Source organism: Taudactylus pleione, unplaced genomic scaffold (genome assembly GCF_031769625.1).
Source record: "Taudactylus pleione unplaced genomic scaffold, aTauple2 ptg000579l, whole genome shotgun sequence".
NCBI lineage: Eukaryota > Metazoa > Chordata > Amphibia > Anura > Myobatrachidae > Taudactylus > Taudactylus pleione.
In genome coordinates this window covers 972,619-1,000,047 of record NW_028284981.1, presented here as the reverse complement: position 1 = coordinate 1,000,047, position 27,429 = coordinate 972,619, and the positions used below count along the sequence as shown (strand labels likewise).

Sequence of the window (27,429 nt, the reverse complement as noted above, 5' to 3'; positions counted from 1 at the left end):
GGCAACTTCAGCACAAATGGTATTTTTAGGTTGAAATAATTTTGCTGTTCTGGAAAAGCTGAAACCGCTAATGGAATGTTCTCTGAAGTAATTATAAGGCAGGGAGGGGAACTCAGGGGCAGGTGGAAAATACTTTTTTATTACAATAGAAAACTAATTCATTTTGCTTACAGGTCCATTATACTTCTGACCAAGATGTTTAACCTGCTTTACTAAAGTCATTAAGTCCCATTTTGTTATAACCGGGGGCCAACTCAGCGGGGGAATTTAGGAGTATACTTAGGGTTTGGGGTGAAGGCTTTATTGGCCCCATGTCGTGAGGCAGATGAGACATAAGACCTGATTCAGAGATATATGTAAATCCGATATCGATGTAAATCTCCGATGTTTAAGGATCTGCACAGGAGCTTCACCGTGCCAAGTGCAGATCTGGTCCTGCAACGTTGATCGTAGTGCACCGAAAGATGCAGCATGACTGACATATTGCTGGCGTTTGGGGCGGCAACGAGGAGCATTCCAGAAAACGGGGACAGGGAAGAGATAGGAGAGGCCAGGAGATGCTGGGGATGAAATAAGAGGAAGCTACAAGCAAGAATGATAATAAACCGAAATTTGACAGCCCCAAACAGCGCCCCCTGACTTGTGGTGCCCTGTGCGATGGCACCGGCTGCACTACCCTAGCTACGGCCCTGTCCAGGAATGATGAAGTTTGTCCATGAAAGATGACGTTTTGTCTCTTTATGAGACCCAATTTTTGGTGGGAAAAAAATAAGAATTTGGCGGGAAAAATGTGAACTAATCCGAGCCTGCACATCCCTTCTTCGAATGCACTGAGAGAGGGTATAAATTACAAGGGTACGCAACGTGTGACACTCCAGTTGCTGTGGAGCAACTCATCCCAGCATGCCCTGACACATTTTAGCTGTTAAGGCATGCTAAACCTGTGGTAGGGCATGCTGGGATGTGTAGTTCAGCAGTAGCTGGACTGTCACACGTTACCTAGAATATAGTTGGTTCTGATTTGGGAAACTGATAAAAAACTGGTCATACAGTTTTTTACGACATTGAGCCCCATTTAACAGCGATACAGAACCCCTTTATCACTCGCTAAAGGGGTTATGTCCTCATTTCAGTATTTAACAAACAGAGGTAAACTAAGATTACCGCTGTTGGTCACTGTATCGCTTACCCCATCTTTATATGGCGAGAGCGATACTGTCCCCATTTGCTGTTTCCCCGCCATTTCCCGAAACAGAGGAGCGTCGCCGCCGTTGGGGGGGAGGAGGGAAGAAGCCAGGATCTCCGTCGGTATCTGCATCGGCCGGCCTGCGTGACTCCATGGGTCACTCAGCCGGCGGATGTTATCGCAGATTATCCGATGCTGCGTCCTTGGATGCAGCTCTTTTAAGTAATCCCTGCAGGAGGCGTGACACATAATTGCAAGGACGGAATGACAAAGCTGCTTGCGTGTCTTCAGCTGTGTTTTATTATAGCTGCTGCAATGAATGATTATGGCTTTCCACTGGCTTTGGTATTAACTGTTAAAATAAGACGTTAAAAATTGAGGTTTCGCCCCCCGGAATCCCCATCCAAAAAATGTCTGCGTCTTCCACCTCAGTTGTGTATATGGCGCGTCATTCCTTTCTAGGCTGGTACAGGAACAGCAGTTATACATGAAAGCGCAGCCTCGCTCTCAGCCCTCCCTGCTCTCTGTGTGTGTGTGGAGAGCCAGGAACAGCCACTTCACCCTGTGCCGCCATCCTGACAGCACTATAAATCTTAGCGACAGAGTCATCCGTGTGGCTCCAGTATTTTCCCTGGAAATTTTTATGAGTTCATTTAAACATTTGCCCAGCGATGGAATTTATCCGGTACCGTGACGCTGACTTTTTCTTTTTTCTTACCATGAAATGACTTTTCTCTTTCAGCAGTATATAATTGTACTACTTTATCTTGTAGGCTCCAAACCCCGGGACTGCTACGATATCTTTATGAGCGGGCACCAGGAAGACGGTGTCTATTCCGTTTTCCCCATTCACTACCCCGCCGGGTTTCAAGTCTTTTGCGACATGACGACAGACGGAGGCGGCTGGACGGTGAGTCATCGGGCAGCGTAAGAGTTTCTTTTAACGCGTAGCTTTGTGCAAAACTTGTTTATGTAACAACGGCACATGGCGAAGTCTTCAGTCGGGAGCTGGCAGTGTGATATTTCTCGAGGGCCGGCAATTTGCCCTTGCTTCCACGTGGGTATCACAAATTGCGCTGGTAGAGAAACTTTAAGGCCACATTGTGGCATCAGAGTAGCAGCACAATCAGCCATAAACCAACAAGCCTGCTCTGCAGTCTCTATAATAAATTTGCCTTAAAACGATCCAGCTCCTATCCAACAGGCTTACAACCAGTCATGTGAACGCCCCACGATACACGCAGCCAGGATCATGGTCCCGGCGGTCAGGATGCCGACAGTCAGAATCCCGACAGATTTCTGTAACTATTATAACCCTAATGGTGCGTACACACTAGACGATATGCTCCCTGAGCGATATCGTCTAGTGTGTCCCCGGCAAGGTGTGCTCAAGGTCGTTCATGACATTGAGCACACCCGCTGAACGATATCATTAACGATATCGTTCAGCGCCGCGCTCTCTCCCCCATTCCATAACAAGCAGCAACCTCACGACATCGTCAGGTTGGCCTGCATGTTAACTCGATGAACGATGATGACGAACGACCCGCGGGAACGCGCGTCGTCGTTATCGTTCATCGTTTTTGTGTTAAAAGTGGACGATAAAGTGGACGACTGAACGATAACGATATCGTTCAGTCGTCCACTTTAATCGCCCAGTGTGTACGCACCATAACTCTCCCCCTGACCTACCTTTCCAGCAGCCTAACCTTAACTCTCCCCTCCTGCAGCCTAACCCCCACCCCCCTCCTCGCGGCCTAACCCTCTCTTCCTGCAGCCTAGCCCTAAACCTCCCTTTTGGGACGTATTCAATTAGGTGCAAAAAGCCGTTTTTCGGCAAAAAAGTTTCGACGGTGATGTAATTTCGCCTGCGGAAACTTATCCTCGTATTCAATTGCGGGGACTTTTCGCTAGAGTGGAAACTCAATGCATTGTACCCGGCAAAAAAGTTTCACCTATGAATAGCAGTCGAAGAAAAGTGCAGAATTGCGGTTTTGGGGTGCAAAGGTGGAGAAACCACCCTGCACCCTTAGGACAGGTCCCCAAAGGTAAACTGTGTCCAAAAAAATCCTAAAAATATTTTTGAAGTACACCCCGAAAAAGTGGACGAAAAAGTTCAAAGTTGGGGTACAAACGTAAAAACTAGCAAAATAGACTTTGGGGGTGTCTACAAGTAGGGGGGTGTTTTTTTTTTATTGCAGGTGCTTGCTGAAGATGCGTTTTTCAAAAACCTTACTTTTGCGATTTTTAACCATGCTTGCACTCATTTTCATGTACCCCAAGTTTGCTGGGACTACTTATTTTCTCAAAAAACCCTCATAAATGCTATTCTTCACCACTTGTGCAAAGACGCTAATTAGCAGCTAATGAGAGCATTTAAGGACCCCAATTAGCTTCAGCAGGGCTATACGGGGGCATCTACATTGATCCCCAATGTCAGTGCCTCTTTTGGGGGATCTCAGGCTGATTTCCCTAAATCTGACAGCACTTTTTGCCTGTTTGAGTTTTGCCGAGTGCCGTTTTCGCCGATTTCTAATTGAATAAGCAGGGACGTGCGCGATACTTCTCCGCATGGAAAACCAGCGATGACAGCGAAAAGTCCAGCATGCGTAAAGTACGGGACTTTTTCACCTAATTGAATATGCCCCTTAGTGTCTAACCCTTAACTCTAATTATCACCATTGGGATGTCAGCAGTTGGGTTTCTGGAGTCGGGATTATGACAGCCGGGATGCCACCTACATCCCGTTTAACCCACGCCAGGCTTACTTACCTTTTGTTAACCAACAGCACCATAAGAAGGAAGTTGTGTGATTAATAATATGTACAGCAGACTCAGTTGGCCAGCATATAGAACAGCCCACTGTCCATGATATAGGGTATGCAATCGGGAAGCCGACTGCCTAAATACCGGCAGCCGGCTTCCCGACTGTCATATCTCGGCAAGGGTGAAATGCCGGGCGTCTAGATGTAGACGCCCGCATTTCCCCGATGCTATTTCATACCCATTCCTGATATAGAGCCCAACTTACAGAACATGACTCCAGGCTTACTGCAAATACTCCCAATGGCCGCCATGTACACTTATTATAATCCTTTATATGGTGCCACAAGTGTTCCACAGCGCCTTACAAAGTACATAGACAAATAAGTGAACAAGCAACAGTACAATACAATGCAGGACAAGGTTTATATACATTGCTGCATTGGTGATCCTAACACTCAAATAAATAACAGGGCGTAAGCAACCAGGTGTTGGGTGCCAGAGTGAGGGATAGATGACCGTATAAGTATGGAGTAGCACAAGCGGGTAGAGGGCCCTGCTCGTGAGAGCTTAAATTCTAAAGGGAGTGGCAGACAAACAGGTGTGACACAGATGGGGTAGACAGGGAGGAAGGAGCAAGTAGCAGCGGGTTAGGATGAGAGCTGGAAGGCTTTGATGAAGTAGTGGGTCTTGAGAGCCCGTTTGAAGATTTATGGAGAGGTGAAGAGTCTGGTAGGGAGAGAGTTCCAAAGGTAGTGAGCAGCACGGGCAAAATCTTGGAGGCGGTAGTGGGAGGAAGTAATCAGTTGGCAGGAGAGGCGATGTGCATTTGTTGAGTGAAGTGGGCGCAGTTACAACTGACTGACAGAATACCTATCTATGAGCAGTTTAGTGTCACACCCCTGCAATCTACAGTTAGGGATCTTGAATCCTTACTGATAAACATCACCTGTAAGAAAAGGAGCGTAACAGTAATAGAAAATCCAGCTTTGTCTCAGTTTATCTGCAATATTCGAGTATTAGTTCTTTGCCAGTCGGTCGTCAGTGCCTGTGTGACCCACGTTGGAAATGGAAGCCTGGACTTGGCCAGATTTTTGATTTTTTTTTCAATAGAAAAATATATTATTGAATAATAAAACAAGTAAAATAAATGTGAATAATAAAGCATTTTTTTTTCTCGGTGTTGAGCCTCGGCTGTTGTCGTGGAGAGAGCTCCTGCAAAACGATCACCAGTGATGAGGGGGAGGTGTCTTTGTGAATAGGGAGACATTGGTCCTTTCCATATCATAAATAGGTCTAATAAGGCATAATAGCTGTTATTCCCCTAATAATATCTGCTACAAGAAAGCCTGGGGCTGGCTGGGTGCCGCTTGTAAGCCAAAGCATGGACCGGCCTTTGTAAGCTATCCCATGATACTATGGGGTCTAGTTACTAAGCAGTGTTAGTAGACAGAGTGAAAAGTGATAAGGTGCCAGCCAATCAGCTCCTAACTGCCATCTCTCAGCCTGAGTTTGAAAAATGACATTTGGGAGCTGATTGGCTGGTACCTGATCACTTTCCACTCCTAACACTGCTTAGTAAATAGACCCCTATATGACCTATTCTCCTATCATACACATGTTACATATTGTATTATAGAACTTATGCCCAGGGCCGGTATTAGGATGCCCTGGAGCCTCCCTGGGTTGCAGAAACATAGAAACATAGTGTTTGACGGCAGATAAGAACCACTTGGCCCATCTAGTCTGCCCCATTTTTAAACATATTGTTACCTCAACCCTTATTGATCCTTACTTCTTCTGAAGGATGTCCTTATGTCTATCCCATGCATGCTTAAATTGCTCTACTGTCTTAGCCTCTACCACCTCTGATGGGAGGCTATTCCACTTGTCCACTACCCTTTCTGTGAAGTAATTTTTCCTCAAATTTCCCCTGAACCTACCACCCTCGTCTCAAAACATGTCCTCTTGTTCTAATACTTCTCTTTCTTTGAAGAATGTCTCCTTCCTTTACCTTGTTAAAACCCTTTATATATTTGAACGTTTCTATCATGTCTCCCCTTTCCCTTCTCTGCTCCAAACTATACATATTAAGATATTTTCGTCTTTCCTGATATGTTTTGTGGTGTAGGCCTTGCACCATTTTAGTTGCCCTTCTTTGTACAGTCTCTAATGTATTAATATCCTAATGTATTAGTATCCATCGCGTTGGCTCTGCTTACGCCCCTGAGTAGGAGAAATGGGTCATTTGCATATTTTTGCATGGAATCTCTAAATGCTCCGGTCTGCATTTCTCTCCTGACTGACATTTAATATTATTGTGGTGGTGGGGGGGGAAATTAATTTGTAAATGTCATCTGCGGCAATGCCAGTGAATGATGAACTGAATGTAAACAATGTTTAAGCTCCGCACAGCAGCACGGCCCCCTGAGAGGATTAAAACTTTTCCCACAAGATCATTTGGATTTTTTTTTTAATTTTAAATAAAATACCACGTTTAATTACATGTATTATAAATGACTTTTACTCTCATAACTGTATATGTTTGTAGAGTCACATGTCCCGTGTAATACAGTATATGTTCTGTCAGAGCACCCCAGTGTATCTATATGGATGTTTGTAGAACAGTGCATGTTGTCTGCTTGGAGACAGCGTTGAATCCACACAGCTTTATACGTACAAACACTGGAGAATCCGGCTCAGTTGAAACTAATTTAAGATTACACCATACTCCAAGAGAGAACGATGCAATCCCAAAATGCATGGCATCCTTTTGTATGTATATTTTTTCTTGGAAATACATTTTTTTTTGTAATTATGAAAAAAGGCTGAATTCAACATAGGTAACAGATACAGTGGCTCTAAATAGAGACCCATTAGTGTACCGTGATAATGAAAGATAAGACGGCAATACAGGAATCAATAAGACAAGAAGACTACATGTCTTACTTAGCCTGCCTAAAAAATAAACAGATATCTGCTAAACCCACTGGCATAGATATAAAATTACAGCAATAATTGGTTCCCGCACACACGCGTCAAACAAAGGAAGGGAAGGTAACATTGAGAATCACAAACCAGTATCAAAAGAGAGATATAGCTCTTGTTACTGACTCCATATTGTACCAGGCTGTCCGATGGACGGCTGACCAATGGGAGGTCTTTGCCTGAGGCGATAATGGATCGGAAAAACACCTGGTCATTGTTTACAGACATTTCCAGCCAGTCCATATGGAACAGGAGAGACACTCGGGGATGCATTAACATCTGTAGAGGTACACTCAGACAATAATGGGGCAGATGTATGAAGCTCTGGAAAGTGATAAAGTGCAGAGTGATAAACGACCAGCCAATCAGCTCCCAACTGTCAATTTTGAAACACAGCCTGTAACACGACAGTCAGGAGCTTATTGGCTGGTCGCTTATCACTCTCCACTTTAACACTTTCCAGAGCTTCATACATCTGCCCCATTGTCTTCTTGCCTGCACCCTTTTGTACTCTCTGCAGTTGCTAAAATACAAATGAATTTTAATTGAGTTGGATTCCTGAGATTACACAAACAACAACACTCGGCAGGCGCTAAGTGCACATATGCTACAATATAAATGCTCGATGCTCTTTTGAAAAAGCCTCCAACAAGGAAGCGAAACGCGTCAGCGGTTAATTTTTACCACTGGATGTTCCAAATTGCGGAGTGACCGTTAAGGTGTGGCCATATTTCCTTCTGTGAAATCCATTTCAGGACAAACCGGAGGTCTGCCAAGTAAAGAGATTGCTCCCCTATATACCATCCTGCGGGGCTGTCACAAGCTGACTTTACTTCTGCCCATGGAGCCGCTCGGAACATTGGACACTAAGCTGTCATTACAAACGCAGCGCCATTGCAGCCGAGGGCAGCGCGCACCGCTGCAGGTCTGGAGACCGGTGAATGTAAGAGCGGACTCTGCCATATGTCACTTACCTGGATGTGGTGAGATTCCTAGCTTGGACAGACTGTGCATACATACATACGTATTTAACAATATTTACCATCGATGGACTTCTAGGTTCACTAGCTGACTAACATGAAGCGCTGCAATTAACTGGTCGTTGACCATCTAGTGGTGCTGCAATGAACTGGTCGTTGACCAACCACAGGTGCTGGAAGTAAGAAAAAACAATGGTAGTAATTTAGGGATGCATCATCCAGCATCAAATTGGTAAAAATAAAGGGTCCACACATCACAGAGATTAGAGACATCATGTAAGCTCTCACAAGCAGGGCCCTCTTCCCTCGCGCTCTTCCCCTGCCCACAGTGGCCTCAAACCTTTAGGCTCAACCAGGGGCGTATTAAGAGAAGATGGGGCCCATGTGCAGTCTCTGTCTAGTGGCTCTCTCCTCTCTTCCTGGCGGCGGGCAGTGCACTGAGCACAGCAGGAGACTCTGGGCACTAGTCTGTGCCCAGAGTCTACTGCTCTTGCGCTGGTCCCTTGGGAAATGGCGCGGTAGCCATTTTTCTGGCGTTATCCCTACTGCACATGCACAAAACGCGGGAAAAAAGGCGGTGGTGGCCATTTTACAGGTGACTTGTGCAGAGCTGCTGCCGCCGACGCTTGACTCCGGAGAGTTAAGTATTAAAAATAGGGGTGCAGGGTGTACACCGCACACCATGCACCCATTATAGATATGCCCTGGGCTCAACAGACAGCGCAACCTATGTGGGTACTGTGACTGCATACACAGTGTCTATATAGCTCGTACCCTATGTTCTGCAGTGTTTTGTACTGTAAGTCTGTTGCATTTTTCCCCTTGTTTTGTTTGTACTGTTTATGCTTACGTACTTTGTTAAGCAGTGCGGAATCCTTGTGGAACCATATAAAGGATAATTATAACAATAACAAACATCGCACATGACGTAAGGGCATTATAAAATGGTTTCGTGATCATTGTGTGGCTGTGGGCCAATGTTTCTGTCACTATAACTTCACCAGAGCGTGCACAAATGACACCTATTAGGTTTCCTGTACTTGGCAGAACAAGCCGATGACGTGTTTGAGGTTGATCTAATTGTGTGACAGTGACCAAGGGAATAACAGCGGAAAAGTGTGAGGTTTCCCCCCCCCCCCCAGTTTGCCTGGTATCCCCCATGCAATTGCCATATAATATACAATATACTGATTTAAATGCTTGGACCTGCTAAAGCAAGAAAACATTATTCAGATGACACGTGCAGAGTATCTTATCTTTGTACATATGCAGAGCTGGAGGTACCTCAGCATGTGTCTGCCCAGCACCGTGTGCCAATGTCACCATCTTCCGTATCTCCTGACACCTGCCTCATGCTACTTGCAATACATCTGCTTCCCAAAAGGCAGATATTCGCATTCGCGTCATGCAAAGTCCACATTTGTGTACAACCCGCCAGCACTAAATTTGACCTACAGATGCGCCCATTTGGTTTGTTGACGATCGCGGCACTAAAGTGCCAGTGAAAACGCTATGGCGCGCCCCTGATCGCGGGAGTGCGTCTCCATTCAAACTTATGGAGACGCACTCCCGCGTCCCCGACCGCGAGAGTGCGTCTCCATAGGATTGAATGGAGACGCTATTGCGCGTCCCCGACAGCGGGAAGGTGTCTCGCGCCACTCATGCAGCAACTCGCTGCGCTACGAGCAACAATGCAGCTGGGCCCATCTTTATGTGAGAACGCCAGTTCCACCTCTTCGGTCGCAAGGGTTGTAGTATTTAAATGGCTTATGACTCTACATAGTCATAGCCCCCCCTTGCATCAGAGCCCCTTATGGGGCCTCCCGGAGGTCGGGTAATCTGCATTAAGACTTGGAGAGAGTTAAAGTAGCAACCAATCAGGGGTGTAACTAGACCTAGGGGACCCCCCCTAAGTGCACCTACAGTAGTTACGCCAGTGCAACCAATCAGCTCCTGTCACTTTACAGGCTGTTTGAAAAATGACATTAAGCAGCTGATTGGTGGGTACTTTCTCTCTCAAAGGCTTAGTACATATTTTATTTCGCAATGGTTGGGGGTAATGGGTGGTGAACTGTGCAGTGTGGGGGGTATGGGACTGCCTTGGCTGACGGGAAGGAATCCTGGGCCCCAACATAAAGGGTATGGAGCTGGCAGGGACCTAGGAGTCTATGTACTAAGCCTCGTAGAGAGATAAAGTGGATGGAGATAAACTACCAAAAAATAACTGATTGGTTGATACTCTATTTCGGTGTACTTTATCTTTCCCCAAGGCTTAGTACATAGACCCCCTAATGTGGGGGAGAGAAGGGAGCCAATAATGTTGAGTCTAGGTGCGGCCTGACCCGTCATTCCACCCCAATCTTGTCTTGAAGGGTTTAACACTGGAATACAGTTAGCTCCTAGTATTGCAGGGAGACACTGTAAGCTGGTGGTGAGATGAGCAGACTCTTTGTAAAGTATCATCTCATATATCAGGGGATATAACAAGGCAGGCAGAACGGCAGGCTACAGTATAGGAAGCATGCCATATACTGCAATCCACTGTCTGAAATCATTATTCAGCAATAAATAGGATGGTAGGGGGGGCATATGTCATGTATTTGTTGGTGTATTAAACCTCCTTTCCCAATTAGAAAATGGATATACAATATTTTATGCTCTGTATTTGCCAGTAGGATAATAGAATGAATATAGCTTACGTTTAGTATTTGTTAGTATATTATTATGCATTTTATCCATATACATACAGAATGTGCATAGTTTATGTTTTCAGGCTTGTTGGTATAATATGCTTTTTTCTACTTCAGGGTCCATAGGGTATCCACAGGATACCTTGGGGTATAGGTGTGACGTCAGTCGCAGGGCACCAAAGAGTTAAGCTTTCAGCCTCCCAGGATGCACTAGGTCCCCCTCCTATACCCCGCCCCCAGGCCAAGGCACCTCAGTTTAGTTTGGTGCCCGGCCGGAGTCGGGTGCACCTGTTGGAGTGGGGGCTAGAAGAGCCCCTGAAGCTTATTCTTCATGCAGCTGTGGCTGCACAACTGGATGAACAGCATGGACAGTCAGTCCTGACGTCCATGCTGTCTTCCCTACACCCCGCCGGTACCAGAACGCCGGTACTGATCCGGGGATGCTGGTGGGCGTCTGGGGTCACAGCTAGCGGTGACCCCAGATGCTCCGGACCATGGCCGGATTCAAGGGGGACAGAGGTAAGCAGCGGGGTCCCGCGGTGGGTCCCCGCTGATCACATGGTCCTAAGTCCCCAGGCAGGGGGCTCCCTGGGGACTGGCTGCAGCGTGGAGCCAGGCGACCAACCTGCGCTTCCACTACCCCCTGGGACAGCGGACCGCAGCAGAGCGGTAGCGCTGCGGCGTCCCAGGGGTTAAATGCATGCCAGGGGAGCGCGCCTTCCCTGTCTCACAGCCGGCGCCTCCCCCGCTGCACACAGCCCTCTCTGCACTGTGCTGACTGGTCCTGTGTCAGCGCTCCTCCCCCAGGCCAGCTTCTCTCTGCTCCTCGGCGGCCATCTTCTCTGCAACGCATGGTGAACGCTGCTGGAAGTCTGGAAGGAAGCATCGTGGTCTGGGTCCCCCCGCATACCTCTCCTCCGCTGTGGCTCAGGTCTGTGTATGCAGCGCTGTGTCCTACCAGGCCCTGTGTCTGTGTAGTTGAGTGATCAGCGCTGTTAGTGCAGGAATTGTTATTTCTCTGCATTGTATGTGACTGTGCTAGCGCTGCCTGTAACTATTCTTCACTAAACTGTCAGCTTTATTACTGTCCCTGTTCTTTCTGCTAAAGCCCTTGCGGTGCGGTGCTGCAGGGTGGTCTCTCGCCTATTTAATACTTAATTGGTGAGAGAGGTCACATACGTGGTGCCATCATGTCTGAAAGTGATTTTCCCCTCCGGCTACAGTGTACCACGTGCAAAGTACCGTTAGCGGAGGGGGAGGGTAGCGCGGAGGGCCTTTGCCGGCAGTGTTGTCCATGGCGCGGCCTATTACGGTTACAGCACCGGTACAGGAGCCGCCCTGGGCTTGTTTCGCTCAGGCGTTAACAGCTTTAGTGGGCCAGTTAGCTCCGCAGCCCGCGTTTACTCCGATGGGTTGTCCCAGCAGTCTGTGGTGTCGTCACCCATGCAGGGGTTCCCACGACAATTGGTGGTACCCCACAGTCTCCCTATTTCCCCGCTCCCGGGTTCTCAGGAGCCAGCGTGGGTTAACTCCCTGACGAGTTCTTTACAGCACTTGTCGGATGTATTGCAAGGGGAGTCTGTGATGCGGCCTCATAAAAGGCCGGTGGCGTCTCTGTCCGCTCCTTATGAGGATGACGAAGGGACGTCTGATGATGGGGAGATTCTGGATCCTTACGATCAGGAACCTTTCCATACTAAGGACGCTGATGCTAAGTCCAAAGTATATATTCCTGGACTTATTCGGGCGGTCCGCACAGCCTTGGTGATTGAGGACGAAGTTCCCCCAGCGGCTAAATCTAAGTATGCCTTTTTCAAAGATGTGAAGGGCGATGCCACAGTCTTTCCTCTTTCGGGTCAGTTGGTGGACCATTTAGAGGAGGCGTGGAAACAACCTGGCAAAAGATACCAGCCGCAGAGACGCCTGGCGGTGGCTTATCCGTTCGCGGATAATTATTTTGCTAAGTGTGAATCCCCTCCACAGGTGGATTCTCACGTGACCCGTCTTGTCCGTAGTGCCACATTGCCGATGCCATCCATGTCCTCCCTTAAGGATGCTACGGACCGCAAGGTAGAAATCTGCCTGAAGTCCGCTTATTCCCTTGCAGGGGGGGCAGCACGGCCGGCTATGGCCATTTGCTGGGTTGCCAGAGCGATGGAGCGCTGGGCGGATTCATTAGAGGCTTCTTTTGAATCCGACTGTCCGGCCGAACAAGCGGAGTTGATTGGCAATCTCCGTGATTCGGCCACCTACATCAACGAGGCGGCTCTAGACATTAGTACTCTGGTGTCTAGAATTTCTTCAGCAGCGGTAGCTGCTCGTCGCACCTTGTGGCTGCGATCCTGGAAGGCGGACGCAGATCCAAGAAAGGTCTGGAAGCGTTGCCGTTTACCGGAGAAGTTCTCTTCGGTCCGGATCTGGATAAGATTGTGGCCACGCTGGCGGCAGCCAAATCTGCTTGTCTCCCGTCGGCCGCTGCTCCTTCTGGTTCTGGACCATCGTCCTTTCGGTCATCTAGGGCCCAGGGCAGGCCCAAACCACAGTCGTTTCCTCGACAGGCTGGCCCTAAGAAATCGGGCAAGCCCCGGAAACAGGCATGGAGTACCAGACGTCCGGCCCCCAAGCCAGATGACAAGCCTGCGGCCTGACGGTCCGGGTCTCCCCTTGGGGGATCCCAGGGTGGGAGGCCGCCTGCTGCAGTTCTCCCGGTGTTGGTCGTTCACTACGACAGACACTTGGGTTCTGGAGGTGGTCTCTCACGGGTACGCCCTCTCCTTCCGGCACAGACCCCCGGCTCGATTCTTCACCACGGGTCTACCATCAGACCGGAACAAGGCTACGGAGCTGCGGAAGGTATTGCACACTATGCTCCAGGCTGGAGTTATAGTGCCTGTTCCATTCTCCCAGAGGGGCCAGGGTTTCTATTCAAATCTATTTTTGGTACAGAAACCCAATGGGTCATATCGTCCGATTCTCAACCTCAAAGCACTCAACAAGTCTTTGCGGGTCCCGAAGTTTCGGATGGAGACCCTACGGTCCATCATTCTGGCGCTGGAACCTGGGGACTACATGGTGTCATTGGACATACAGGACGCTATGGCGGTCATGGCGGCTTCTCTGCGGCTGCAAGGAGTCCGCATGTTGCCGTACTTGGACGACCTGTTATTGGTGGCAGGATCTCCAGAGCTCCTGTTACACCACTTGGACCTGACCATTGCACTGCTGCAACGGCACGGCTGGCTAATTAACTGGCAGAAGTCCACTCTAATCCCGTCTCGGAGGATTCTGCATCTTGGAGCCTTATTGGACTCGGGACAGCAAAGGATCTTCGTGACGGAGGACAAGATCTCTGCTTTACAGTCAAGGGTGCGCAGTTGTCTGCACAGCCGCCGGGTGTCCTTACACTCGGCGATGAGGTTACTGGGCTCCATGGTGTCGGTGTTCGACATGGTGGAATACGCCCAGTTTCACTCTAGACCTCTGCAGCACCTGATCCTGTCCAAGTGGAACGGGCTGCCTCAGTCTCTGAAGTTCCAGACGATTGTGCTCACCCCGGAGGTTCGCCTGTCCCTTGCGTGGTGGTTAAAGATGACCCACCTCAACAAGGGACGTCCGTTCTGGGTTCCAAATTGGGTCCTGTTGACAACGGACGCCAGTCTTCGAGGCTGGGGAGCAGTTTCGGGTCCACACTTGTTCCAGGGCAGGTGGACACCGACAGAAGCGGAGCTTCCAATAAATATCTTGGAACTCCGTGCGGTCTTCAATGCTCTCCTGCAGGCACAGCGGTTTCTCCAGGGTCACCCGGTGCAGGTCCAGTCGGACAATGCTACCACCGTGGCCTACATAAACAGGCAAGGAGGAACTCGCAGTCGGGCGGCTCTCGTAGAGGTCTCTCGGATCCTGGTTTGGGCGGAGCGCAATCTTCCGGCCATATCAGCGGTCTTCATCCCGGGAGTGCTAAATTGGGAGGCGGACTTTCTAAGTCGCCAGGACGTTCATCCAGGGGAATGGTCCCTGCACCCGGACGTTTTTCAACTACTGGTGGACAGGTGGGGTCTTCCAGAAATCGACCTCATGGCGTCCCGGCACAACAACAAGTTGCCGGTGTACGGGTCTCGCACAAGAGACGAAGGGGCGTCTCTGGTGGATGCTCTGTCCGTCCGGTGGACGTTCAGGTTCGCATACCTGTTCCCTCCGGTCTCCCTTCTTCCACGGGTAATCCGGAAATTCAAACAGGAAGGAGGGACGCTCCTGTTGATAGCTCCCGCGTGGCCCAGACGGCACTGGTTCTCAGACCTTCAGGGTCTGTCCGTGGACAGTCCTCTGCGGTTGCCGCTACGACCGGACCTTCTGTCTCAGGGTCCTTGTCTTCACCCGGACCTGACTCGGCTGTCTTTGGCGGCCTGGCTGTTGAGACGGCCATGCTGAGGTCCTGGGGGTTTGCCAGCTCTATGCTGTGTACCATGTTACGAGCTCGGAAACCGTCTTCCGCGAGGATATACCATCGCGTGTGGCATACGTTCTTCCAGTGGTGTCGACCGAGAGGTTATGCACCGCGGGAGTTTCGTCTGTCTCGGATTCTCGCCTTCCTGCAAGCGGGACTAGATCATGGGCTTCGCCTTGCTTCTTTGAAGGTACAGGTTTCGGCCCTATCTGTCTGGTTTCACCGTAGGATTGCTACAATCCCGGATGTGCGCACCTTTATGCAAGGTGTTCTCCGTATTCAGCCGCCCTTTGTTCCACCTGTGGCGCCTTGGGATTTGGCTGTGGTCCTGAGGACTCTCCAAGGACCGCCGTTTGAACCACTGGGCTCAGTGGATATTAAATGGCTAACAGCTAAGACTGTTTTCCTTCTGGCCGTTGCTTCAGCCAGACGTGTTTCTGAGTTAGGGGCTCTTTCTTGTAGACCCCCTTTCTTGGTTTTTTTCATGGGAACAGGGCAGTGCTCCGCACTCGGCCCGAGTTTCTCCCCAAAGTTGTTTCCCAGTTTCAGGTTAACGAGGAAATAGTTGTTCCGGCCTTTAACTCACCGGGTCTTTCCGTGGGTGAGGCCTCTTTGGATGTTGTGCGGGCCTTAAGGACTTATGTGGACCGCACTTCTTTGTTTAGGAAGTCGGACGCTTTGTTGTCCTCTATGGCTTCTGTAAAAAGGGTTGGCCTGCTTCAAAGCAAACTTTGGCAGCCTGGATCCGTATGGCTATTTCTGAAGCTTATCTTCATGAAGGCCTACCGGTCCCTCCTTCTCTGAAGGCTCATTCCACTAGGTCTGTGGGTCCTTCGTGGGCAGCTTGACGTGGTGCCTCGGCAGTTCAGATCTGCAAGGCTGCTACGTGGTCTTCTGTCCATACCTTCGTGAGGTATTACAGGTTTGACACCTTCGCCTCTCAGGATGCTTCCTTCGGGCGGCGGATTCTCCTTTCTGCACAGGAGCGTCCCCACCCTTAAAGGATACTGCTTTGGGACATCCCCAAGGTATCCTGTGGATACCCTATGGACCCTGAAGTAGAAAATATGAGATATGGTAAGAACTTACCCTTGTTATCTCTATTTCTACGAAGTCCATAGGGTTCCACAGGACTCCCGCCCTGTCGCACCTGTGCTGCAGATGGGCTTTGCTCTGGTCACCGGTTTTCCGTCTCCCTCTGGTGAGAATGTGATTCTTGTATGTGTCCAGATCTTTGTTCTCTCTCTTCCTTCTCCTCCTCCGGCCTATGGCTTGGTAACTAACTGAGGTGCCTTGGCCTGGGGGCGGGGTATAGGAGGGGGACCTAGTGCATCCTGGGAGGCTGAAAGCTTAACTCTTTGGTGCCCTGCGACTGACGTCACACCTATACCCCAAGGTATCCTGTGGAACCCTATGGACTTCGTAGAAATAGAGATAACAAGGGTAAGTTCTTACCATATCTCATATTTTTTTCCATTTAATTACAGGCGGCATGTATTTTATGTTTAGTGTTTATAATTATATGAGCAAAGTAACATTTATAATACAAGAGCAGAATGAACATCTCTTATGCTTTGTATTTTTCAGCATATTACGCCTTTTATTCATTTAATGATAGGTTGGCGTTTTTACGTTCTGTCTCTTTGATACACTGCGCTGCCTTCTCTTATTTATGTTTTGCAGTTAGTTTTAAAATGTACAAACAATACACAAAAAAAAAGTGAGCAATTTGTGATGCAACAGATAAACGACAACTTTATAGACGATGCTGAATATACTGTATTTAGCCGTGGGCAAGGGCATTTGGGTGGCACTTTCCTTGCTGTCCAGTTGGGGGTAATTTCCCTGTAACAACGGGGTTGGCAGGGAAGGGTATGAATATTTCAGTGTGTCAGTCCAAAGACTGGGCTCGTTCTGCCGTAGGGGGGAATTCATATTTAATGAGAACACAAACAAGTGTGACCTCATGCGCCCACCCCAATGAATTGCCCATCTCCGCTGATCACATCAAACGTCACTATGTTCAGCTTTGTACTATGCACAGTTCCTGTCGACATTTTTAGATGTCTCTTTTTCAGCTGTATCTAAATACGTTTATTCCTCTGTATTTCCTCCCATCCCGTTTGCGTACACGTATGTGCCATTAACCATTTATCCAGCTCTGCCCATCAGCATCTCTGAAGTCTTCCTTCTGTCTCTTTACATCTCCAGTTTCGGCCCCTGGTATAGGCCATATATGGGAATACCTAGGGCGCAGTTGCTCCAGGGCCACCAACAGGTGTGAACTCCCGACAGCGCCGGTACAGCCAATGCTTCTCTGCGGCATTGTCACGGTTGCTGACGGCTTCACCCTGCGTCTCACCACCACAATAGTGTGCCAGTGAGGAGACGACCACAGACCATGTGGCCTCTCCCAGCAGCGTGGCTAGGTCAGCGCCAGCCACCATTGAGGAGACAGGGGCAACCATTTGTGGCATATTCATGTGAACTGGGGGATAATTCTATTTCTGCATTTTGTGTGCTTAGTACAAGTATCTTTAAAAATAGATCCCATGGCCGTAGAGCTATGTTGTAAGATTGTCTAGTGCGTGTGCACTATGCGTGCTCCCGCGTGGGGACATCGGTTTCGTTCTGTCGACCGTGCATGCACGGCGGATGGATCGACCCCGCTGCCTACGCCAGGAAGGTGAATGATGTATGGGGCGGTCGGTCAGCGGATCACGCAGTGTGTACCGACCGCTCGACATATCGTTCCATCGGACGTCGGATTGGCGGGTCGGGTAGTGTGTACCCGGCTTTAGTGGTGAGATTGGCTGCAATTTAAGGGGCACCAGCTAGAATATCGCCCTGGTGTACCGAATCGGTTAGGGCGGCTCTGCTAGTGTCTCCTTCCTGCCCCCCTCTCTCTATTACACAACAGAATGTGCCCTGTACTTTAGCCGTACAAGGTCGAATCAGATTAATCAGGGCTTTCCACTTGCCGCCTCCGTCCTGCAGACACCTGTGTGACTGATAATTCCCCACGCCAGTACCCACAACACGTACAGCCGCAACAATCTTCTGGGACATAAACACCAATGTAAAACACGTTTAAGCTCCATAAACCCTTTAACCCCTTCACCCACCCGCCGCTTGGGATTCTATATCAATTGTCCCCCGGTGCTAAATGAGGAGAGTGTAGCATTTGATAAATCAAAGAAACGACTGCAAACTGACACGCAGCGAGATTATTTCCTTTGATAAATGCAGGGCCGGCTTTGCTCCTGGAAATCTTTTGATACATAATTCCCTCTGCAACTTTTATAGATAGTTCTGGTAGTAGGAGTAAGCGGAGAGGGGTGAGGATACATGGCAAATTCAGAGGATTTGTAACGGTGCCGTCAGGAAGAGCATTTAGAATTCTGTAAACTCTTGTACTAGACCTGCCCTGCCATGTATCTTCACTTCACTTTGTACCTGCTCTCAGTGTAATCCATCCTATGCCTTCCTCCGAGGATTTATTACAGGTTTACCTGTTCTATGTATCACAAATCAATACCTGGCTGTTTTCGGGGACTATCCAGCAAATATTTTATAAATAGGCCCCTGTATGCATTAGAGCAAACTTCTCGGCCAATCACAAAATGTGTCTCATTTGGTTTTATTTAGGTAAGGCACATTCGTCAGTCACTGAACATGCAGGGGCGTATTTATAATGGGTGCAGGGTGTGCGGTGCACCCGGGCCCCTGGGTTCAGAGGGGCCCACACTGCACCCATATTATATTTACCATTCCGGAGTCCCAGATCGACTGCCGTGGCCATTTTCCCGGTTTTGCGCCTACGCAGTATGGAAAACACCGGGAAAATGGCTGCCGTGCCATTTTCCCGTTGACCTGCACATGTGCTGTCGACTCTGGGCACAGACTAGTGCCCAGAGTCTACCACCGCGCCCAGGGCACTGCCAGCCGCCGGAGAGAGAGGACGGGCCCCCTCCTCTCTTAAAACGCCCCTGTGGACATGTGTGTCCATATGCTGGCTTTGTGCATTTTACTGTTTTATTTTTTAGGTGTAAATTCTAATTATTACTTCAGTCTGTAAATAATATTTTTTTCTCAATTTGTTTTTATTCTGTATTTTCTACGTATACCATCCTCTTAAATAAAAGGGAATTCCCTTAACTGGGTGTTCACTGGACATTTCACCCTTTGCCCATCTGCCCATGGTGAGTGGGTGTTGTGAGCCCGTTAGTGGTGCAGGTAGCAAGCCAATTTGCAGGGGAAGGGTTTTTGCAGCAATCTAGCGCTTCATGGCAGTGACATCTATAATGGGTGCAGGGTGAACGGTGCACATGGGCCCCTAGGTACAGTAGGGCCCACACAGCACCGATTTCTTCAATATTTACCCCTCTGGACTGGCAGCACCAGCACTGCAGAAATCACTTGGAAAATGGCGCTGCAGCCATTTTCCCGAAGACCTGCACATGCTCAGTAGATTCTGGCACAACACCATTAATGCGCTGCAGTGCCAGATAGAGAGGAGAGGGCCCGGATAGTAAGTCTGCACACAGGCCCTCTCCTCCTCTCTACGCTACTGTTTCATTGCAACACCTATTTTTCAAAACACAATTGATTTGCAACAGGTCAACATTGGGAGAAATTACTAAGTCCGTAATTAGTGGCAGTTTAAGAGAGGTCCCTTCCCCTCTCGCGGCACAGTTGTGAGTAGACTCATGTTCCTGGTAACTTCTCTAATGAGCATGCACAAATCTCCGGCAAAATGGTGGACGCTCCATTTTCCCGGTGATTTCTGCAGTGCTGACGTGGGACTCCAGAGAAGTGAGGATAATATATGAGTGCAAGGTATGTGATATGACCCCAAGTGTTAGCAGGGGATAGGCTGCCTTCGCTCTTCCCAAGTTGTGGGGTCATAAAATTCTATAGCTTATGATGTCTTTATGGGGTTTAGGCGAATTTACTAGATAAGGCTCTGAATTAATCCCAACTGGATCATTATAGGTGGGAATGCGGTCAATCAGTTAATAAGGAATTAGTAACCGTATTGAGGCATGAGGTACATTAAGGGTCAGACTGGCCCACAGATGTACAGAGGAAATCCCCGGTGTGCCCCATTGCCTGAGGGCCCCACCCCCTCCTCTAGGGTAAGTACTTGGTGGAGCAGGATTATGGATGAACTTGGGTGCTTGGTTTGTTTGCTGGAATCAACATCAAGATTAGCCCTCCTGTCAATCAAAGTGAGCGGTCCTGGCACAACCCTTCCCCCTCCTTTAGAAAGGGGTCATGTTCTTTGTATATCCTGTCTATTTGTTGGTCAAGTCCCTCTGTTGTGGCTGACCACAACCCTTCTGATTGCTGGCCATACCCCTTAAGCTTGGGCCCCTACCACTGCATTCCCTGGTGGACCCTTTGTACTCCAGTCCAACACTGGGTACGTTGACTGGTTCCACTTTGGGTAGGTGACTGCAGTCAAATAATCTCATGACCTCTCGTGTTTTTCAGGTGTTCCAGAGACGAGAAGACGGCTCCGTGAATTTCTTTCGTGGATGGGAACAGTACAGAGATGGGTTTGGAAAGCTGACAGAAGAACATTGGCTGGGTAAGCGATCCTGAATGCTTATAATTGGTGTGTTATATACAACGGTCAATCTGAAATAATTACCAATACTTATAGTGTTATTGGAGGTATAATTATAGCACTGAGGAGCCTATTCATCATTACTGAAAAATCGATGGAGATAATTAGGTTTAGAAGTCGCATGGAGTTCTACCTAATGACCGGAGGAATTCATCATTCCTCCTCTCCTTAAGTATCCCCGAAAAGCTGTCATTTTTGCGATGACAGCTTTTCGGAAAATACTTTTCCCTCTCTACACTAACTTACCGCAGCTGTAATCAGTGCTGCGCATGCGACGTTACGTTCACAAAAGGCCCCTGGGTGTCCTAAGGACGGACGCTGTGGCACCATCAATCTCTTACTCGCCTTTCCCCTTCGCATGACATTATAATCTCCCGTGACAGCAGTGGGATTGGTGGATGGAAGAGGGAAGCAGCTGATTTGCACGCTCAGGAATTCGTGTGCCAAACTTGCTGGACCCTGCAACAGAATCTTAATTGAAATCAGCAAACAGGAGGATGGGGCCACCGATCACAGAAATACCTTGATTTGCATTCGGCAGTCACTCAATGTGCTCATTAAAATGGTGAAAATGGATTTTGCCCCTCTCTCTGGGACTTCCGTAAAGGCAAGGATGGCAACAGAATTAGGAAGAGTTGCAGGAATGTACTGCAGATGTAATAGAGATATTAATGTTAAATGTTTGATACATTTCAACATTACCTGCATGATCTTAAGATTACTTTGACATTCTAAAGGTGCCTATCCACTAGCAGACATGAAAACGACTGCACGATTATGACATTGTAATCGTGCAGTCGTTTGTCAGTCTGTGATGAGCCTGCACTGAACGAGCAGTCGTTCAGTACAGGCTCATCCATCATCTGCAAACATGCTCAACCTGACAAGATCGCCAGGTTGGCCAGCATGTTTGCCCGATGATAGATGTCTAAACGACCAGCGGGCACGCGTATTGCTGGTCGTTTTAGACATTTTTGCAAACGATTTATGAACTATTGAATGATCGTTATCGCTCAACTTAATCGTCTAGTGGTTGGGCACCTTTAGACAACCTTATAAATACACTAATACCCCTTTTCCACCTAAATTCCGGGTCTGACCCGGAGTTGGAACAAAGTTCCTATCCGGATCAGACCCGGAATTTTGCCGGCGCTGACTCGGGATATTCCCGAGTCAGCGCCGCTCACACCGCAGTCGGGTCTGCAAAGACCTGGCTTTTGCGGAGTGAAAGTGGACGCTTGGAGATGACGTCATCTCCAAGCGCCACTGAAGCCGGACCAATCGGCCGGCTAGCAGCGCACTCCAGGTCTTCGTGACCCGGAGTGCGCTGTTCCCATAGCAGGGTTTCACGGGCTATGCCCGTGTTAAACCCTGCTAGTTACCTGGGTTGGATTGCCGGGTCACTCGACCCGGCGATCCAACCCTCTGCCCTTTTACACCAGGGAGCTGCCCGGGTTAACCCTTCAAAAACCCGGGTTTTAGCTCCGGTGTAAAAGGGGTATTAGACGGTAGGCTGCCCCTAGGCACACCATCATTGCTTAATTTATTGTGATTGTTTGTGTAATTATTAATTTCATGTGATTGTTTTTCCCTGCCTGGAAGACTAAACATATGCTGTGGTGGAGCAGATAAATAAACATCCAGGCGTATATTTACTAAAGTGAGAGTTTTTAGAAGTTATTATCAGATTCTACTTAACATCTAACTAGCACCATCTAGAAGATAACTAGAATCTGATTGGTTGCTATGGGCAACATCTCCACTTCTAAAAACTTTCACTTTAATAAATTCGCCCCCCCCCCCAGTGTCAGGGGCCAGTGCTGCTGGGGGAGGTGGGACTGGACACGGGCGCACTCAGGTAATCCCCAGTTGACAGATCGTGCGGGATTCTATCTGTTTGTGTGATTTTCGCTCTACTCATGGCTCCGAGCGCACACTACAGCTGGACGTGTCGCTCTGCTCAATGATAAAAAAATAAATAAATAAAAAGGAATCACTGCCTCCGGGTGGCACCATCATGCCAGCGCCCTACTAGGTTTCTGACGCAGGGGGAGTTGCTGTGCTGACCCCAGCAAGTGGCACAGCTAGCCATATGCCTAGTGGGAAATTCACCACTGAGGAAGGCTCACCACAACGTACCACTGAGATGATTTCACCAAGGGACAAGTGTCAGGGTTGAGGCAGAGGGCCGTTCGGGGAACTTTACGTATTTACGTAGCCCTTCCACATGATCACGTCTCTATTCTCTGCCAGATATTCCGGACGGCAGCCTGTTCCAATTTTGGGTCCATATCCAAGTTATGCGCTAGTACATTCTCAACTACGTTCGCGCTTGCTATGTATTTGGAAAAATATGCGAATGTCTGTCAACAGACTCCGCGCCTGAAACAGAGTGCGACGGACTACGCAAATGTTGCTATGCCCACTTCCTCCTATCTGCGTTGTGTGCTGATCCTCCGGGCGTTGGGGACGCAACATCAACGAGTAAGTGTTGGGCTGCGCAGATTTGGGGTCAACTGTTTCTCTCCAACTGGCCTCTGAGACTATAGTCCTGCGATTGGGGAACGCAGCCACAAATGGAGGTGTATCGTGATCATTTTTTGTGTGTGTCTCATACTGCGACCCCGCAGTAAAAAATGGCTCTGATGCCTCAGTTCCCGCGCCCATTCTGCGCGACCACAAGGTTACTCAGAACTTTGATAATCGACAGATCTGCGACCGTTGCTGCGTCTTTATACTCGGTCACTCAGATTTGCGAAGCCGCCGGTGGGCATCAATATAAATCCCGGAAGCTGCGACATTTGCGTAGTTTAGCACAGCCGCTGCGTATAAACTCGCAGCTGCATTAGCCGCCATCCCTGAATCGGGCCCACTGGGTTTTTTTTTAATTGTTTAATTCCCCAGCTCTCTGGGTGCTCTCAGAACTAGAGACTGTCCCGCAAACCTATCCCTGTTTCTATAGAGAAGTTTGAGGCTATGGTCCTACAAACCCACCCCCCATCCATGGGGATGGGAAGTGATAAACTGGAGAGTGATAAACGACCAACCACTCAGCTCCAACTGTCAGGTTACAGGCTGTGGGTCTGATTCAGACCCGCTCGCGAGCGCATTGCGCTTACAAGCGGGTCGATGGTGGCCCAGTGCGCACACGCGGCGTGTGCGAGCCCCGTAGCGAGTGAGACCTTCACTCGCTCCGGAGCTCGCAGCAAAACGGGGCGGCTGTCAATGTTGATCGCGACCATCGCCAGGCCGCTCGCACAAGCTGTGGGTGGTCAAAAAAAATAGGAATGTCCTGATTCAGAGCGAGCGCACGCAAATAGCGTGCGCCTCTGAATCAGGCCCTGTGTTTGAAAAATGACAGTTGGGAGCTGATTGGTTGGTCGTTTATCACTCTCCACTTTATCATTTCCCAGAGCTTCATATATCTGCCCCAGTATTGGCGTTTACTCTGCTCGCTTCATATCATTCGATATCATATGTCCTTACATGACATAGGCATTCGTTACGTATTCAACATCTGCATTCACCTATGTACAGTTAGCCACTATGCATTTCACATGACCTTTCAAGATAACGACTCTAAACCTAACTCAGAAACGTTTGCCGATCTGCGCCTGCCCAGGAGCCGCACTGCACATGCGCAGATCTGTTTCCCGCGACGTCGGTCGCAGTGCCCCAAAGCATGCAGCATGACTGACAGTCAATCACTGAGCGGTCAATTCAATTAGCAGCAAGTCGGCTCTCAGCGCTACTAAGTGCAGCCGTATGCCGCACGTACGGTAACTCCAAACTCACATTTTATTTTATTTACAGCCACGAAAACGGCATACTAAAATCCACGAGTGCGGGAGAACCGAAATGCCATTGCCGGTGTTTCCATGCCATTGCAACAACACGTCACCCATAGGCGTATATATAATGGGCGCGCGTTGTGTTCCCAGTGACTCTGCTCTCTTGTGCGCATGCGCCATCCTCCCGAATATCACCGGGTAGATGGCGCCGCAGAGGAGGGACACGCTTGTTGGTGCAGGGTAAGATGTGGGCCATGGGGGGGCCCCCCCGCTGCTCAGAGGAGGGGGCCCAACGCACACAGGCCCCTATTTACTCCTAATTGAATCGACCCCTAATATATATATTTTTTTAAAAACACACAGGCCCAGACATGAGAGGCGCACGACTGATAACAGGTCCTTTATTCTAAACCTCTCTCATTGGCTAAATCACTGTCTCCTCCATTCCAGGCCTCCAGCGGATACACTTACTGACTATGCAGACACATTATCAGCTTCGCATTGACCTAGCAGATTTTGACAACTCCACCGCTTACGCCCAGTACAACACATTTGGCGTGGGCCTGTTCTCTGTGAACCCAGAAGAAGATGGCTACCCGCTCACGGCCTCTGACTACTCCGGGACAGCAGGTAAGACCTTCAAGCCTTAAGTGAAGAGAGGACCTTGAGGTACAATAGGTGTATGGATCAGTGAAAAGAATGGAGAAGTTACCCATGGCAACCAATCAGCTCCTACCTATCATTTTATAGAATGTACTTGATAAATGGAACCTCAAAGCTGATTGGTTGCCATGGGTAACTTCTCCACTGGCACACTTCTCCAGTGTTTTCACTGGTTCATACATCTACCCTGTTTCATCTGGCGATGATCTAGGATTTGTCTTGAATAAGAAATGTGACGCTTTTATGCCAGGAGGTGTTTCCTTATATTAATGCCATGTTCCCCGTCTGCCAGGAGATTCCCTAGGTAAGCACAGCGGCATGAAGTTCACCACCAAAGACATGGACAATGACCACTCGGAGAACAACTGTGCAAGCTTCTATCACGGAGCCTGGTGGTACCGCAACTGTCACACGTCCAACCTGAACGGGCAATACCTGCGTGGGCACCACCCTTCCTATGCAGATGGCATAGAGTGGTCATCATGGACAGGCTGGCAGTATTCCCTCAAGTTCACAGAAATGAAAATTCGCCCCCAGCGGGAAGACAAGTGATCTTCTTGCTTTTTATTGACGGGGGGGGGGGATTTGTTTATTTATTCATTTTTTGTTAAGGGGGATCACGGTTTCCCACTCTCTAATCTTGGGGGAGAACATTGAGGCAGCTGGGACTCGTCAATACTGGCCAATGCCATTGCACAAGCCGTACAGCAAGTTCCGGTGGTCTAGTAGTGATATTGCTATGGCTTTGTTTCTGGTATAAAGCGGGCATGGAAGTACAGTAGAACTGAACAAGGAGACAATGGGATTCAGATATGGAGGACGCTTTGCCACTAACAAGACAAAGCTTCAATGCTGCTACTCCGCCATCCTCTCCTGGGCTGTGTTGTCTCTCAGCCTGCCCTGTTTCTAACTGGATCTTAGCTGGTGTTAATGGGTGGAAAGTGCGATCCTGACCCACTGGTCCAACAGTGAGAGGGAACAGGTGTCTACAAATGTCTATGTGCACAGACTGTATTTCTCAGTGTCCTCGGTGCAAAGTGTTAAATATTGTTAGTTGTGCCGATTACTATCCCGTATTACCAGCAACCCGTGCCTCCCCGGAGTGTGGCTGGCTTCTCCTCTGACAGTTGAATTAAGACTTCACAGAGCCTTTGACTATTGTCTCCTCTTGATGCTACTGTTGTTGCTGCTCTTTAGTCAATAATTATTTATTTTTTGGTTACTTTTGGGTGATTAATTATGTTAGCTGTTTGTAACATAACCCATATTTGCACCTCCTACAGTACTCTCATCATGGCTGGCAGGGACATTCTGCCAGAGCAGGTGAAACTAAGATACCAGTGGTGACCCAAGTAACCACAGGAGTAGTGGGGAGGATAACCGTTCTTTCACAGTAGGCAGCGAGATGTGCAGGGTGCGGTGCCAAACTAAGGGACTTTGTGGGTACACAGACTTCAAAAATTATTGTTTTGTAAGTGTTGTAGGTTTCCAACTGTGCAAGCTTTTACTTTTTAATATGAACACCTAGAAAAAAAATTTTGTAGTGCTTTAGTTGGGATGAGCACGTAGAGGTAGGTGACCAATGAGCTTGGAGCTGGCGGCACCCACCCTAGAAAAGGGCATCTGGAATTGTAAAAGTGAAACATCTTGTCAATTTGAGGCGGAACCATCGTGACTAGCTTTCATCCACAGTCCATGACTGCTCATGAATTAATATGGATTTAGCCAAATTACCGGAACCCTACTGCTACGCCTATGAACTGACCCGCTCTTACCCATGCCACCATAATAGATTTTTCCCCGTTTGTATGCAAACTTTTCTGCCTCGCATTGGCAAACATTTCGTGTTATGTTGTGTATCGGATGGACAGCTGTTTAATTCGCCAGCTTATGATCAGCCCAGTCTCAATTACCAAAGACAAAAGACCATTTGTAACTCTGCTCGGATAAACATCCTCTGCGTTCCTTTCCACTGTTGTGATGCACGATTCCAGATAATTAGTTTGTCATTTAAAAAAACCAGAAGAGGAACAAAGGCTTCTTGGTGGCAGAACTGCAGGGAGGAGGCGCCTGGACTCTCTGTCAGAAACATTTATGTTCTCCTTTGGGAGAAAGCTGTTATTTTACAGGACATCAATAAAGCCCCAGGGGGGTTTGCTCACCTCTCGCCCCGCGCAGCCAGACACTAGGTAATGAGTATGATTCGTGCTGCCTACTCGTGAAACCATTAGCTTATCGCAAGCAGTATGTCTTAACTTTACCTGTGCTGTGGCAGCCGTTATTGTAAACAAG

General features: G+C 48.7%; 1 protein-coding gene across 4 annotated transcripts in view; it reads left to right on the top strand.

Annotated features, from left to right (window-relative positions):
- Positions 1-26,359, top strand: part of FIBCD1 (fibrinogen C domain containing 1) — a 122,663-nt gene extending 96,304 nt beyond the window's left edge. For all 4 annotated transcript variants that reach the window (XM_088453482.1, XM_088453481.1, XM_088453479.1 and 1 more), the window contains 4 exons: positions 1,960-2,096; positions 20,548-20,644; positions 24,925-25,104; positions 25,430-26,359. In XM_088453482.1, the coding sequence (XP_088309608.1) occupies positions 1,960-2,096; positions 20,548-20,644; positions 24,925-25,104; positions 25,430-25,689 (674 nt within the window). In that variant the 3' untranslated portion in view covers positions 25,690-26,359. The remainder of the gene's footprint in view (positions 1-1,959; positions 2,097-20,547; positions 20,645-24,924; positions 25,105-25,429) is intronic.
- Positions 26,360-27,429: the final 1,070 nt, after the last annotated feature.